Source organism: Hyaena hyaena, unplaced genomic scaffold (genome assembly GCF_003009895.1).
Source record: "Hyaena hyaena isolate Hyena2069 unplaced genomic scaffold, ASM300989v1 scaffold_356, whole genome shotgun sequence".
NCBI classification, from domain to species: domain Eukaryota; kingdom Metazoa; phylum Chordata; class Mammalia; order Carnivora; family Hyaenidae; genus Hyaena; species Hyaena hyaena.
In genome coordinates this window covers 1478848-1494269 of record NW_024080985.1, presented here as the reverse complement: position 1 = coordinate 1494269, position 15422 = coordinate 1478848, and the positions used below count along the sequence as shown (strand labels likewise).

Here is a 15422-nt window from a genome sequence, read left to right as displayed (position 1 = left end):
AAAAAAAAAAAAAAAAAAAAAAAAAAAAAAAAAAAAAAAAAAAAAAAAAAAAAAAAAAAAAAAAAAAAAAAAAAAAAAAAAAAAAGCTAGTGCCATGTGCCTAGTACTGGGCCAGACACAAGGTGTTCATGACTTTTTTTCCCTCTTTTTCTCACTCCTGATATATTTTGGCTAATTGAAGATTAGTGAAAAAATATAGAAGAAGTTACTGGAATAAATCAGCTCCACTAGAAAGCTCATTATATCGCAGGCAATAGTGACACACATTCCCAAAGTAACATTCAATAAGATCAAAAGATTGGTTTTAAAAATGTATTTACATAGTAAAATTCATATGCAAGAAAATACTTTTCAGGGAAATGACCAAAAAAAAAACCCCGAATAAGCTACACCTGTGTGTATAGTTTAATTTGTAAAAATGAAGAAAAATAGCCAATTTTACTGAACGTTAAATGTTCATGGACAGGGAACAGAAACCAAGCTACTTCATGTAGGAATCTAGATCAACATCGAAACATATCAAAATAGAGTTTCTGTAAAGGAATAAGCCATTTTCATAAATGGGTTGATAATAATTAGAAGCTCCTATTATTTGTCCATGAAATCTCCTAGGAAAGGTGCTACTGCAGACAGGATTCTAGTAGAACTTGGCACATCCATTTTAACGTTTTCATCCCCCACTACTTTTAACCTTCTTGTAACTCCACACACTCAGACGACCTCACATATACATACACAATATTAAAAACACGCATGGCTTTAAAGCAGAAAACTCATTTTCTACAACAAAAGCAGGACACCGTATTTATACCCGATGTTCTTAGTCACGGAAATGGATTTTCCTCATGAGTTGCTAATTCACGTACATTATTAAGTTCCACCTTTCGAAAGGTGTGTCTTTCGGAGGATCTGTTGGATCATGTGCAAGAATTCTAAGGCATTAGAAGTAGTTGTTCCACAGGATGAGTGCTGCCCTCACAATGATACATAAGTCTTTAGTCTTCAAATGCCACCAGATAGACACAGGGAGACATTCATAGTCTACAGGTAGTTGGCTCAAAGGTCAAAAATTTTGTTTAAAAAAAACGTTTATGGAATAGCACCATAGAAAGTCTTTCAGAAACAAGTCCTTTTTTCCCACATGGCATTTTTTTTAACTGAATCCAAACAAGAGAGAGAGACTGTGTGTGTGTGCGTGTGTGTGTTTGTGAGTGTGTGAGAAAGAGAGAGAGAGAAAGACATCTTTCAACGACTACATGGCCTACTTCCACTTCGTTTCATTTTTTTTTAAATACAACATTAACTGTGACAATGTCAGCAATAACAACTATGACAGATTGACAACAACAGAAAAAACAGTAGCAGCTCTGGTGACTTGAGAATGGACCATCCAGGCAGTCACTTAGAAGAATTCTGTTCACACCTGTTGGAAGTTCTCTCCTGCAATTCCTAAGATATTACAGCGCTTCTTAAGTTTGGTGTGAAAAGGCAGCACTTTCACTGAAAGAACGGAGTTTACCAATCTGATGGGCATTTTCCAGCATTTAAATAAATGATGTCTAGAGATTAACTGCAATCATGGACACTATTGACATTTCCAACTTGTCAAAATGCCAGGAAACCGAGGTGGTCACAAGATCATTTGTGTCATTTGAATCTGGCCTGCAAGTGAAAGTAATGGAAGCTGAAGTACTCCTGTTTCCAGACATTGGACACGCCCACAATTAAAGTACAAAGCACCCTCAAAAGACTCCCATGTCCCAACATCCTATGTGGATCTGTATCCAAGATACAAAACCAAAGCAATTATCCTCAGACGCAGGAAGAGGGTTTTTCAGTTTATGACCAGCAAGATCATTTTATTTCTCCCAAATCTTGAAAAATTCAAAAAGAACACTCTGCAAGGTCACAGACCCTGAAATGAACTGCCTGAATTGCAAGGCATCTATGTCAAGCTGTCAACAAAAGTTTGTGGAGCCTTCCTTCAAGTAACAGGATGCCCTTTCGCCAGCTTTATTTCAATTTATACTGTCAAGCATGGGAGTTCCAGTCTCCTGGTAATGCTGATCAGAGTCAGCCAGAAACTTCTCTTGTGGTACAGAGCGAATTCTGGTCTTACAGTTTTCTTCCGTTCAAACTTATTATACAAAACATTTGTGCTAATATCTTCATTAAAAAAAAAATACGTCTTCTCGCCATTATGCACATTCCTTGATGTTCCGATGGAGGTTTTGGTGTTATTTTTTGGTATGCATTGTGTCTGGATATCTAATGCTTTTGTATCTTATATGAAATCCTTTCTTGTTGATTGTGTCATCGGTGTGAAAATGAATTAAAACCGCATCCCCAATGGAGTAGATTTCTTCTGGTGGCTACGGACAAAAAGAAACAAACAGGCAAATAAATAATCAGAACGAGTCATTCTTTTCTTCATTGAAATTCATGTTTGTGATTTTTTTGGGGGGGTAGGGTATATATGACTTAATCCTCTCAACAACCTTAACTAGTGAATATGAGTGACTTCATTTTACAGATGAGCGAATGTGAGTTTCAGAGAAGCAAATGACATGCTCAAGATCATAGTCAGAGACAGCTGGGCTTGGAACAGAAGGGTGTTTTCAAGTTCCAGAAAATGGTGTGTTTCCCCCCCTAAAATTTTAAGTCAAGTTCCTTTGATTTACAAATAAAAAAAGTGAGGTTCAAAGAGCATAAAGAGGTATCAAATTTGTTTCAGAAGGTGCTCTGAGGCAGAGGCAGTTCTGGAATCCAAATCATCCATTCCTTCCTGTTTTAATAATCCAAATACCAAGGTGCTTTTTTTGGTTCATTGCAGCTGGTATTTCGACAGGATTTCAATAGTATTCAGTATTATTTAAGCAATAGACACTGACAAAAAAAAAAAAAAGAAAAGAAAAGAAAAGAAAGAAAGAAAAAAATGGGACTAATGTCTTCTGAACAAAATAAGTCTTCAGAAGACCACTTGATATTTATCCAGGGAGTCCTGGGGAAAAAACAAGTATTGAGGAAATCTTAAGCTTTCCTTTTTCTTATTTCTCATGGGGACACTCTGAGACCTGTATCTGGAACTCTGTCCCATGCACAAGTGACACACTGCAGTGGAACAACATTCTGGTAGTGCTAAGCCCACATACCAGTGATGGCCCCACTGCAAGTGTATCCGCTGAGAGGAAAATGTCAATATGAATTGTGTGCCTATTACTTTTCCTTTATGCTTTAATTTAGGAAGTTTACCCAGTTGTCAAGTTGTGTGTTTAAATTTATTGCCTTTAGATTCTTAAAGGTTTGAGTATTACTTACACAATAAAAATGTGATAAAAAAGTTAGAATGTGGACCATAACAGGAAATTATAGCTACTAAATGCATCCCTCTCACATGAGATAATTGAGAAAATTCACTAGAGATGGAGAAGAGGTAAGGGAGAAGATGCATGGTATCATTTGTCAAGCCAATAATAATAATACAGTGTAACCTGTTTTTGTAAAAACATTGCCAATTTGTATATGGTACACATAACAATCATGAATCACTGGACTTTTTTTTTTTTTTTTAATCTGGCTGTGGTATCCTGTTGGTACCGTATTTACCCCTGATCCACAGAATCGACCAAGCCCCACCGCTGTTGAATCGAGACCATCAAAGAGCTCAACATAGTCATAGCCACAGTCAGCTTCTTCCTCCACTTCAAAAATCGGGAAGGATAACTCCAGGCGAAAGCCGCGTTCTGACACTACCAGCCATTCACAGTCGACCTGTCCTGGGTAGTTGTTATCACCAAACTGAGCATGAGAGTATAGATCTCTGGGTTTCAGGTCAGCTTTTAGTCGGCCACCACACTCTGCCCGGAAAAGAAAAATGAAATAAGCCCAGTGAGCTTTCACAAGTCCACTTTCAAATTTGATGTAGTCTGACCCTTCTCTAACTTCTGACTTCATTTTCATCATCAGATGTGTTTCCCATAATTGCAGAGTCTGTGCAACAGTTATTGACACAGACACTACACGCAGACTGCTGGCTTGGAATATCACCTCCAACACCTACAATCTCAGTTACTCTAGATGAGGGATGCCATTTCTCTGATCCATACGGTAAAATGCAGATGATAACAACAGTAGCAATCTCAGTGGGTTTGAGGATTTAATGAATACATGAAAATCACTTAAAATAGTACCTAGCATATAGTAACTCTTAATAACTATTTTTGTTAGACATGATACTGTTTTTAGTTTCAAATAACTATTTTTTATAGAAAAAAAGGTCAGTATCTTAATTCAAGTTTAATCTTAATCAATTAAGAACCTAGAATCCAAATGAATAAGAGATAACTTAAAAATCAACAAAATATAAGACACTTGGGTAGCTCAGTCAGTTAAGCATCTGACTCTTGGTTTTGGCCCCCATCATGATTTCACAGTTTTGAGTTCAAACCCCGCATCAGGCTCCCTGCTGGGAGCGTGGAGCCTGCTTGGGATTCTCTTTCCCTCTCTCTCTCTGCCCTCCCCACCCCTGCCACACTCTCTCTGTCTCTTGCTCAAAAAGAAATAAACTTAAAAAAAATCAATAAAATGTATAAAATTTGTATGTGTGTGTGCATGATACAAAACATAGAATATATATAGACTTAGGTAGAAATATTTACCTAACTTGGTTGGAAAAAAATACACGCATCCTTAATTGCAGTTACCTTTGTAGTTCCAGAAGCTATTAAGTATATTTTGTGTCTGTAATAAATAAAAAATTTAAATACTCTTTTCATAGCTTCTTTTTCAGAGAGATACTAATAAACATATGGATTACCAGTTATTACTTTTGTCACTAGAGGTAAATATACCAAAATAATAGATAAATATGCATAAACATTTATAGCTAGTGTAATTTAGAAATAAAAGTTTTCAAAAAATTTTCTCAGAAACTTTGTAATCCTAGACCCCAAACCTCCTATAAAACTAGGAATTATACAGATTATTATCCCTAATATCTAGGGATTATATTTATTATTATGGCAGAGAGTCAGGGATGAAGGAGATAAAAGAGGGATATAAAAAATGTAGGAAGAAAGGAGACTTTCTATCTCTGTTTGTCAAGCACTGGTAGGTTCCTGGGAAACCATAATTTCAGTTCTAAAACCGGGAAAGTCCCAGGAAAACTGAGGTAAGTTGAGAGGGGACAAAAACAAAAATCCAAGATGGAAAGATGTGGACAAGCCAGGATGCTAGCTATCAAAACACAACTGTGACATTCTCATGGTCATCTGGGAGCACCTGTGAGGATGGATTATGCAATTACCAACTCTTAGCTGTATTTTTCAGGTCTGTGTTTAGTTGACCCACACTGTGGTTTGGTGATTTTAAATAACAAAATATTTCTGAATCTTCAGGATGGAACCCCCATTCAGATGTATCTAAATACATGTAGGCTCAACCAAACCTATGGGCACAAAGACATTTAGATTCATGTATGTGGCTGATATATGAAAGAACTTCCAACTGGAGTTTCAATCATGAGAATGACTTCCCCCCTTGACTGTGCTCCATGATGAATGTAAATGTCCCTGTATGTTCCAGGTGGCAGGTGGGGCATCCTTCACAATCAATATGGGTGCTACTATTGCAAATGTAAACGTGTCAGAATCACCTGAAAACTGGCCTCACCTCTTGACTATTGTCTCTTGAATCCTATAGACTGTGAGCCAAACATCCTATCCTTCCTACTATGGAGCTCTTCTAGTACCAAAAATTATTTTTTTTAATTTTTATTATTTATTTTTGAGAGACAGAGCATGAGTGGGGGGGGAGGGGCAGAGAGAGAGGGAGACACAGAATCCAAAGCAGGCTCCAGGGTCTGAGCTGTCAGCATGGAGCCTAACATGGGGCTCCAACTCACGAGCTATGAGATCATGACCGGAGCCAAAGTTGGATGCTCAACTAACTCAGCCACCCATCTAATTCCAAAAATTATTGTCCTTCCCATATGACAGAACTCCACAGTCAAACTACGTGGGTCCAAATCTGAGCTCTGCCCTTCATGAGCTGTGGGACTTTATCTCATGCTTCATTTCTAAGATAAGGATCATACACAGTACTTACACGATGGGGTCTAGATGAAGAGAGAATGGGTTAATATCTGTAAAATGCTTGAAAGATATCTGGCACATAGGAAAAGCTGTATTAGTGTAAGCTACCACCATTACTGTCATAATTTTCCAGTGAGAACATCGAAATGTCATCATCTGTGCTGCTAGGGATCCATTCAGGTATGAAAGGAAAGGCCAGAAAAATGAAAAACAATTTAAAACACTATTAATCTGCTATCATAATGGCAGAGTTATACTTTTGAAGACCAGTAAAATATTTTGTGAAAAATATCTCCAAATTTAAGATGTAAATGGATAAACCAGTGTAATCTCATTAAATTCTCCCTGTTCTCAAAATTTGATTTATTGCCTGATTTGTTTTGGTTTCAACTTTTTAAAAAGCTTTTGTTCCGCAGTCAGGGAAAGCTGAAGACACAGACTGGGAGTTAGGAAGAAGGCTTTACCTTCAATGTGCCTGCTTTGTAGAAACAAAGTAGCAAGACAAAGACCAGGATCCAGAAGAGACCATTCTCTGCCTGTTCCAATTTCCAACAAAAATCAAGGAGGAAATGAAACAGTTGAACAAAATGGAAAAGGATGGGGCCTGGGTGGTTCAGGCGGTGGGCCTCCAACTTCCTCTCAGGTTATGATCTCTAGGTTTGTGACTTCAAACCCCACTTTGGGCTCTGTGCGGACAGCTCAGGGCCTGGAGCCTGCTTCAGATTCTGGGTCTCCCTCTCTGCCCCTCCCCCACTCGGGCTCTGTGTGTGTGTGTGTGTGTGTGTGTGTGTGTGTGTGTGTGTGTCTTTCTCTCAAAAATAAACATCTAAAAAAATTAAACAAAAATGGAAAAGGAGATTTCATGAAACCTTTGTGAATCTGAAAATGACAGTGAGGAGTTATTATTGGATTTTATTGAAAATGTCTAGAAAATGGCAATATTCAAAATAAATAAATTACATTTAAGGATGACTTAAAATGGTTCAGAAAGTTCACCTGCTTTCGTTTATCTGTTTCAGAGTACAACTGCATCCCTATAGATCGCTGCTAAAACTAATAAATCTGGAATTAATGATCCAACCATGAAAAAGTGAGAGACAGAATTTAGTCCACAGGATAACATTTTTAAAAACAAGTATGTTATATCCACAAGAGGTATGATTCTCATATGCCCCGAGAGAAATTCCATAAGCAGATAATAACAGCCAGAACAAGGGCAATTGCTTATGAGCTTCTTTGAGAATCCTTGTGGCAATTCCTCAAAATTTAGTTCATAGATCATTTAATATGGTCTCTTTAATGGGTGTTTTTTAAATAAATACACTCTCTGCAAATATTCTGTTCATTTACAAAGTTGGAATAATATAAAAGCAGTGTCACATGTCAGCAGTATTGTTTTTAAATCAATTGTCTGAATATACATAAGCTACCAGAATATCTTCCACAGAATTCTGGAAAATGAAAATAAAGCTGCATAAGAAAGGTGACAAGAAGGGAAGAGAAGCCTGGGTGGCTTTCATTTTAAGTTGGAAAGACATGACTGTTTATTTCCTGATAAAGTATTAAATTCCCAAAGAGGTCCTGTAACTTGACCTATAAATGCTTTTAGTGGGCATTCTAATTTAATTGAGTTAGATCAAAATAATTCTCTTGCTAAGTTCAAGAATGTATTATTTGATTTTTTAAAAATATCATTGATAAATAGTATGATGTTGTGTGCTGCAGGAAAGAAGTCCTACCAGACAGGCCACATTTTATTTTTTTTCTCAACATTTCAATTTTTTACTTAAATTTGAGTTAGTTAACATATATTATAATATGAATTTCAGGAGTGGAATTTAGTGATTCATCACTTACATACAATACCCAGTGCTCATCATAAGTGCCCTCCTTTATGTCAATCACCCACTTTGCCCATCTCCCCACCCACCTCCCTTCCATCAACCCTCAGTTTGTTCTCTGTAGTTAAGACTCTTATGGTTTGCCTCCTTGTCTCTGTTTTTTTGTTTTTTTTTTTTTAATGTTTATTTATCTTTGACAGAGAGACAGAGCGTGAATGGGGCAGAGAGAGAAGGAGACACAGAATCTGAAGCAGGCTTCAGGCTCTGGGCTGTCAGCACAGGCCCCAACACGGGGCTTGAACCTGTGAATTTCAAGATCATGACCTGACCAAAGTCAAACACTTAACAGACTGAGTGAGCCAGATGCCCCAGACAGGCCATGTTTTCTTTTCTCTCCACATTTCCCTCTTTTCCTCTATTATAGCCATATCCTCTCAGAGAATACACAGGATATTTTTTATTGGAGGATTTGTTTCCTTTAATAAGTTTATTTAAGGGTAGTGTAATATCATTTGTTACCTGATTAAAATGTATTTGGGCTTAGAATTTGGACCTACTATCAGAGAGTAAAAAGGACTCTACCCAATAAAGTCCATTACTCATGGAATTTTTACACAGCATTATTTGTGAAAAATAGCCATAAAACTGTATTAGAGCAATATTTCTAATTACCTTGTTTCAAAATTCATGGTATCAGAGACTTGTGGATGAAATTCAAATTGTATAACAGAAATATATATAAATTTACTCAAGGAAATTAAAATGTGTATTTCAGGGCTCATCAATAATAGTTACAGGTATTCTAGAAGGCAGTTAAATAATGAATACATGTTCTATACATGTAGAAAACATTGCTTGATGTGGTACTGGACTTGGTTGTCTTGTTAGTAGAAATTGAGTAAACAGTCAAAAGTACAGAAACTTCTGAAAATCAGAAGTTTAACTTCTCAGACTGTAAGCTGTCAACAGGCAGGAATTCCTTTTATTTCTTTATAAATTTCCACAAATTGCTAAAATTTTTGCTATAAATTACCAATACCTTACAGTATATCCAAAGCAGGTGCCAAATAAATATGTGATGAAAGACTATGGAATAAATGAACTTATTAAAGAGAAAGCTTTGAGGAGAGATGACTAGTAGGCAGTACCTAAGACGATTTCAGCACGTCTGGCTACTAGAAAGTAACGGTATAAAACAGATTTTCCCAGAAAAGACACCTGGTTAAGTGAGAACAAAAATTTATGTGGAAAGAAAAAACACAAAGAGATAATATCAAAAATTTTGACAGCAGCAAATGGGTAGGAGTTAAGAAGCCAGGATTCTAATACCATATTTTTAATTTGTTTGTTTGTTCGTTCTACTTCAGGCATTTACGTTTCAGTTCAGAACCCTTAACTGTGAGATGACTGGGCTGGATTAAATGATACCCAGGGCACTTTTGAACCTAACAAAAATGTGACTTAGGTTACTCAGTTGGGTGTTTGAACGGATGTGAACAGAAGAGGGAAATAAAATGAGCCTAGTCAGTTACATACTTTGAACAGAGGGTTTTTAAAAACTTATATAAGGAAAAATTCAGTGTCTACTTATTGATTCAATTAATAGTGACCACTTTTGTACTGGTTTTCTTCCTAGTCTGAAACTTTTACATTCAGAGAAAATTTACTGTGGTGGAAAGTATGTGAGCTTTGGAGAGAGTCAGAATAAGGATTAAATTCAGACTTTGACATAATCTTAGAAATTTCTAAAAAGTAATCATCCAGATTCTCAATTTCTGTATCTGAAAAATGAATATAATAATACATCATATAGTCTGAGGACTCAATATATGCAATGTGTATGTTAAGTACATGTGTGTGTCTAAATGCCAAGTGCATGCTGTATATACCATCAGATCTCAATATGTGATTTCATTTAGAAGTTAGATCCTAACAGTGGATTCTTAATAGTTATATAAACACTGCAAATAGGGTCCATGAGCAGAGGCCATGCAAAATTAAGGAGTCATGGAATTTTACAGCTATAGGAAACCTTACATAGTATTTTACAGATGAGGAAACTGAGATCCAAAGGAATGATCTTTTCCAAAGTTCCCAGCTAGGTCATGGCATAATTAGACCCAAACCCCAAATGTATCAACATACTGGAACATAATATAAGTCTTAATCTTTCTACTTACCAAAGGTAAAAAGAGATATTTTGAGATACTTTAAAAGTAAGATTTTATTAAAGTAAGAAAGAGGAATTCATAGATAGGAAAATTAAAAATATTATACAGTCAGCTATTTCAAGAACTTTGAAAGCATATTTTTGTACTGCATTCTTGGAACTTATGATAGCCAGGACATTAAAGTATGCATATAACTCTGTGCTAGCAGAAAAGTATTGATGAAGTAATGGGATTCCAATCATTCCACCTCTTCAATACATAACAAGTTATCAGGAGAATATTTAAAGATTAAATGTCAAATGTGTGGAAAATCATTAGTATGAAATTTCTATAGTCCACAAAAGATTTTTCTCAACCACAATACATATAATATATAAATATATATAATATCTTTATATATAAATATGTATACTAATCCTGGGAAACAATTAATTTGAATTACTAATAATTCCAACAATTCCTAGTCTGAATTAGATCAATATTTTGACAATATTCACTTTTTTCATATAGACTTCAATATAAATTTAATACTCAAAATATATTAAAGTAGATAATATTGGATAATGGAATAATTAAAATTCTGATTTCTCACACAAAATTAAAGAAAAAATAAAACAAAAATAAAGAAACCATGAAAAAAATTACTACGCTCAAATTGTTTTCTGGTAAAATATGTATGCTCTTTCTACTATGTTTTACACCAAGATGGATTTCTACCAGGCAGTGTCCAAATAGTTTATGCATTAAGAATGCCACTAGGTGGCACTATAAGATAAATGACTTTAGGGAACTACACTCAACTGATTTTTAAAATTTTTAACTGAATGAAAAAAAGGACATTTCCTAGACATTTATAAAATATATTATTGGGCTGGCTCCAAGTTATAAACAAATGTTATTCTACATTTATGCCTAAAGTTTTCCATATTTTTCTAAGTTCTATTTTATTTCTTGAAGACTTCCATTACAAAGTCAAATTAGGGATTAGGATTAGTAAAAAGATTGTGTTGCATATATCAAATATAGGGAAAAAAACAAATGAGGCTCTGTAAAACAGAGACTTTTTTGTAATCTCAGATTTGAGATTTATAAAAATATATTAATTTATTTTTTCTCATTGCCATGTAGTATTCCATGGTATAGATAAACCACATCTTCTTGATCCATTCATCTGTTGATGGACACTTAGGCTCTTTCCATGTTTTAGCTATTGTGGAGAGTGCTGCTGTGAACATTGGGGTACATGTGCTCCTATGCCTCAGCATTTCTGTATCCCTTGGGTAAATTCCTAGCAGTGCTATTGCTGGGTCATGGATGGACCTTGAGGGTGTTATGCTGAGCGAAATAAGTCAGGCAGAGAAGGACAAATATCATATGTTTGCACGTATAGGAGGATTAGGAGAAACTTGACGGAGGAACAAGGGGGAGAAGAAGGGCGGAAATGGTGGGGGAAAGGGAGAGAGGCAAACCATGAGAGACTCTTGAATGCTGACAAAAACTGAGGACTGATGGATGTGGGGGGGAGGGGGGGATGGGCATGGAGGAGGGCACTTTGGGGATGAGCACTGAGTGTTATGTAGAAACTAATTTGACAATAAACTATTTGTAAAAAAAAAAATATATATATATATATATATTAATTTAAAAGCTAGGTAGCCAGGTAGGATGTTAGAGAAAACATAATTCTTGAATACTAAGATATCGATTTCTAACTGTTAAACAGAACATATAAATCAAACTGCTAAAGTTAATATGGAACATATTATACAAATATTGATAGATAGTTCTACCTGATCATACTGCACTGAACATGAGTCAGATCAAATTATTGCATTTCTTTTTAATGTTTGACGACTACAAAGACAGGTAGGATATAACACTGCTCTCAATATTTGACAGAGTGCTTAGTAAGATTTCTTCTGGTGTATGCAGAGGCTCGTTAATTTACCTGTTATAGGATCCACTGCATTTCCTGGAAGAGAAACCTGCATCTTTAGTCAGGAAAGAGAAATGTGGCCCTAATTTGCTGACCTGTAGAATGTGCAGCTTGAAAGCCTTTTCTTTGAACAGATGCATCAGAAATAAACCGAACAAACATTTTATTTCCGGTAGCCACAAGGGGCTCTGGTATTTTGTTGCCACATAGTCGTCCAAGAATTGGTGATTTTTCTGTTTCTCCATCAAATACTTCCAGGTGATCATAAGCACACTCTTGATGCTGCTCAATCTCAAACTCACTAAAGGCCTAGTTAAAAAAAAAAAAAAAAAAGGAAAAAGGAATAAAGGAAAAGAAAAAGAAAAACAAAAAAACCCACATATCATTCAAAATGGATTCTTTCCTCTGGAGCAGAAATACAGATCAATAAAACATGCTCAGGACATATAAATACAGTAATCCATATGGAATATTATTGAAAGAGTGTGAAATCAATAGAATGTAAAATCTCTGCAAAAACATAAGGAGGAAATGAACGCAATAGCTCCAGGTGAAATTCTACTATTCTACTATTTCAACTAAATCTACTATGTCAATCTACCCCAAAATATAGACATATTATAATCACAAAGTGATATTTTATTCTGAATATAATTCTTAGTTTATACTGAATGCATCAGAAAACAACTGTATTTTAAGAACTGAATCCTCTAGTTTTGATGGTCATAAACTATGGAACATTATCCTACCTTGGATGTATTTTGTGTGCAAGTACCTTGGGGCGCTTAAAATAAGCAGAAAACCTCATAAAGTTATTGTTATATTTCCACAAAATTAAGCACAGTAAATCTTAATAGGATAACTAAAACAAAGGGAATTTTCACTATATACTCCTTTATTTAGATCCTACAAACCCATATTACTAGAGAATCCTAATATGATTTTAGGCTACATTATTTTTAGTTTACTTTTAAGATAGATGGTACACTTATTTTAATATTTAGAGTCTTGCAAAGTTTAGTATGCCCTTAAAAATTCTTTTACTTTTCCTGTGTAGCAAGTTTTACTTATGAATCTAAGCAACTTCTTCTTTTTATACTTGTAGCAAGAATTACTATCAAACCACTCACTGGGCCAGAAACCAGTGTTAACGAAAGACTTGCCCTCACGTCACACACCACCTGCACTTGTGAGCTCATCAGCCAGCCAGCGGCCTCACCTCCATGCTTTAACAAGGTACAGAAGCAAATTCTTAAAACGAAAATTCATTAAATGTATAACACATTAAACCTCGCAAGAGAACGTGTAATTGAGCCAGACTGAAGATAGTAATGTCCAAACTATTAATAATTCCAGGAATTCTAGGTTATTTGCCATCGCCGATTAAGGCGTTTTCCTTCCCCTAGAAAAACCATCGTGTCTTCAAGAAACACACTATTACTTCTACGAAAGTCTATAGAGCAAAGCTAAAACAAAATAATAAGGAAAACAATGCTGAAGAAACAGCATATACTCAAAACATTCACTAGTTTGGCTGAGTCTCTGCAGCTTAAAATATTTGCACAAAACTTTTTAGATACACGTTTTGAATGCCATTTGGTGAAGTTATCACACTTCTAAGTTTAATTAAGACCCACATTTTTGTAATTATGAAAGAAAAAAATTGGCCAAGAATGGCTGTCCTTCAGTGCTGGCCACAATTATCTATCCCTTAACACATTGCTGTCTATCACTGACTTTGGAGGAGTCAGGGAAGAAATGAAAGAAGCAATTTATATTAATTAGGGAGCAGGAGAAAGGAATGAAAGATACTTAAAAGAAGAAACAAAAGAAAAGAAAGAGGTCTGATCTCTACTGTTGTATTCCACGGCATCCTACTTAGAAATATAAATTAAAATGTTTTAACTGGTAAGCATTAGAGAGTCATTGCATATTATAATCATAATGGGTAAAAAGGGATGTTCACTGCATTCTACCAAAGACACTGGATAGTGCAAAAAAGATTAAATGCAGTACAACGAATCTTACTGGAAACAAACCAACAAAAAACAGTGCAGAAAAATACAGTGAACAAGGAGACTCTAGCAGAGTGTATTTATCATGAAGTACAACATTCAAAGCAGGTGGTCACTAAAGACTGCCCCTTATTTATCTCTGCAATGCAATGGCAGAGAATGGAGTAGAGTGGACACAGCACATGAGTGATATAGAAGACTCTGAATGAACGGTCAGCTGGATGTCCATTCATTTACCTATCTACCTATTCCATGTTTATGGCCAACCCCATGAATGGAAACGCTGTAAAAGGGGAAGGTCAACAACTTCAAGTTTTCTGCCTGTCATGACATGGTACTCAATCAGCTTCTCTGACCACTGTGCACGTACAAACAGTCTCAGTATCAGTTTGTGACTGTTAAGAAACCAATAGGAGAAAATTGGCTCATCCACGTTTAGAATTTATGTGGATTAAATATAAAACCAAGCTACTGAATTATAAGATCAGTGTTATTTCAAGAAACAAACAAACACTGTTTCAGGAAAATAACATATGAAAACCATTGCATGCTGAACAATTATTTCTTTTAAATGTAATTTAGAGTCATTCATCTATAAAGAGCAGAAAAACCTACTGTGTAGAAGAGAAAATTGTAAGAATGATGGGGGGGTGGCGTGGGGGTGAGGGCTTTCTAAAGCACATCCTGTAAGTAAAAGTTAAGATGGGATCAGAACTTACAGACCACACATGTTCAGTCCATTGAAAAGTAAGTGAATGAGATAACTAAGTGACTACTTCACTCCTTAATGAAATGCAGGATGTCTGGAGTGAATCATAACATGTGTTTTACAGAACAGAGCACCACCACACAGAGTGGCAGTGCGCTTGTGGGCTGGGGGCATACGGACACCTGGTCTGGAGCCAACTGGCTCCCGCTTTCTATCAAATTACTAATGGAATCAGACTGATTCTGGAAGGGCCAAATTAGGCAAAGGTTTTGCAGCTGACATGTTCTCAAGTGATGCAAACAATTCTCCTTCATTAAGGTCTTAGTGACTTTTCCTCCTGGAATTGGTAGCAGCTTGTTAGTTCATCTGCAAAGATTGGGTGGTCCTTTTCCAGAAGTCAGTCTAGCCCAAATGCTTCCACACGAGCAAAAGCATGACCAATTCACATGCTGAAATCTCATAAACCTGGCCCTTCATATCACAGAGATAGCCACATCTAGAGGCCTCCATATACAGTGACATTGCCTCAATAAAAAACATTTCTAGGCCATAGAAAGGTATTACAGGGGTCCATGGGACATTGGGAAAACCTCAAAAAATACTTTTGCAGAATTCCCAAAGATACAGTGAGACACACAATTTATTTTCTTTTATGATG

General features: G+C 35.9%; 1 protein-coding gene and 1 pseudogene across 1 annotated transcript in view; both read right to left on the bottom strand.

Moving 5' to 3' along the window:
- Positions 1 to 2237: 2237 nt before the first annotated feature.
- TLL1 (tolloid like 1) overlaps positions 2238 to 15422 on the bottom strand; it is a 216243-nt gene continuing 203058 nt past the window's right edge. Inside the window, exons 19-21 of the mRNA XM_039249957.1 lie at positions 12136 to 12349; positions 3607 to 3857; positions 2238 to 2372 (exon numbers count right to left, since the gene is read on the bottom strand). Of these exons, the coding sequence (XP_039105888.1) occupies positions 2238 to 2372; positions 3607 to 3857; positions 12136 to 12349 (600 nt within the window). The remainder of the gene's footprint in view (positions 2373 to 3606; positions 3858 to 12135; positions 12350 to 15422) is intronic.
- On the bottom strand, positions 13138 to 13283 carry LOC120243729 (annotated as a pseudogene).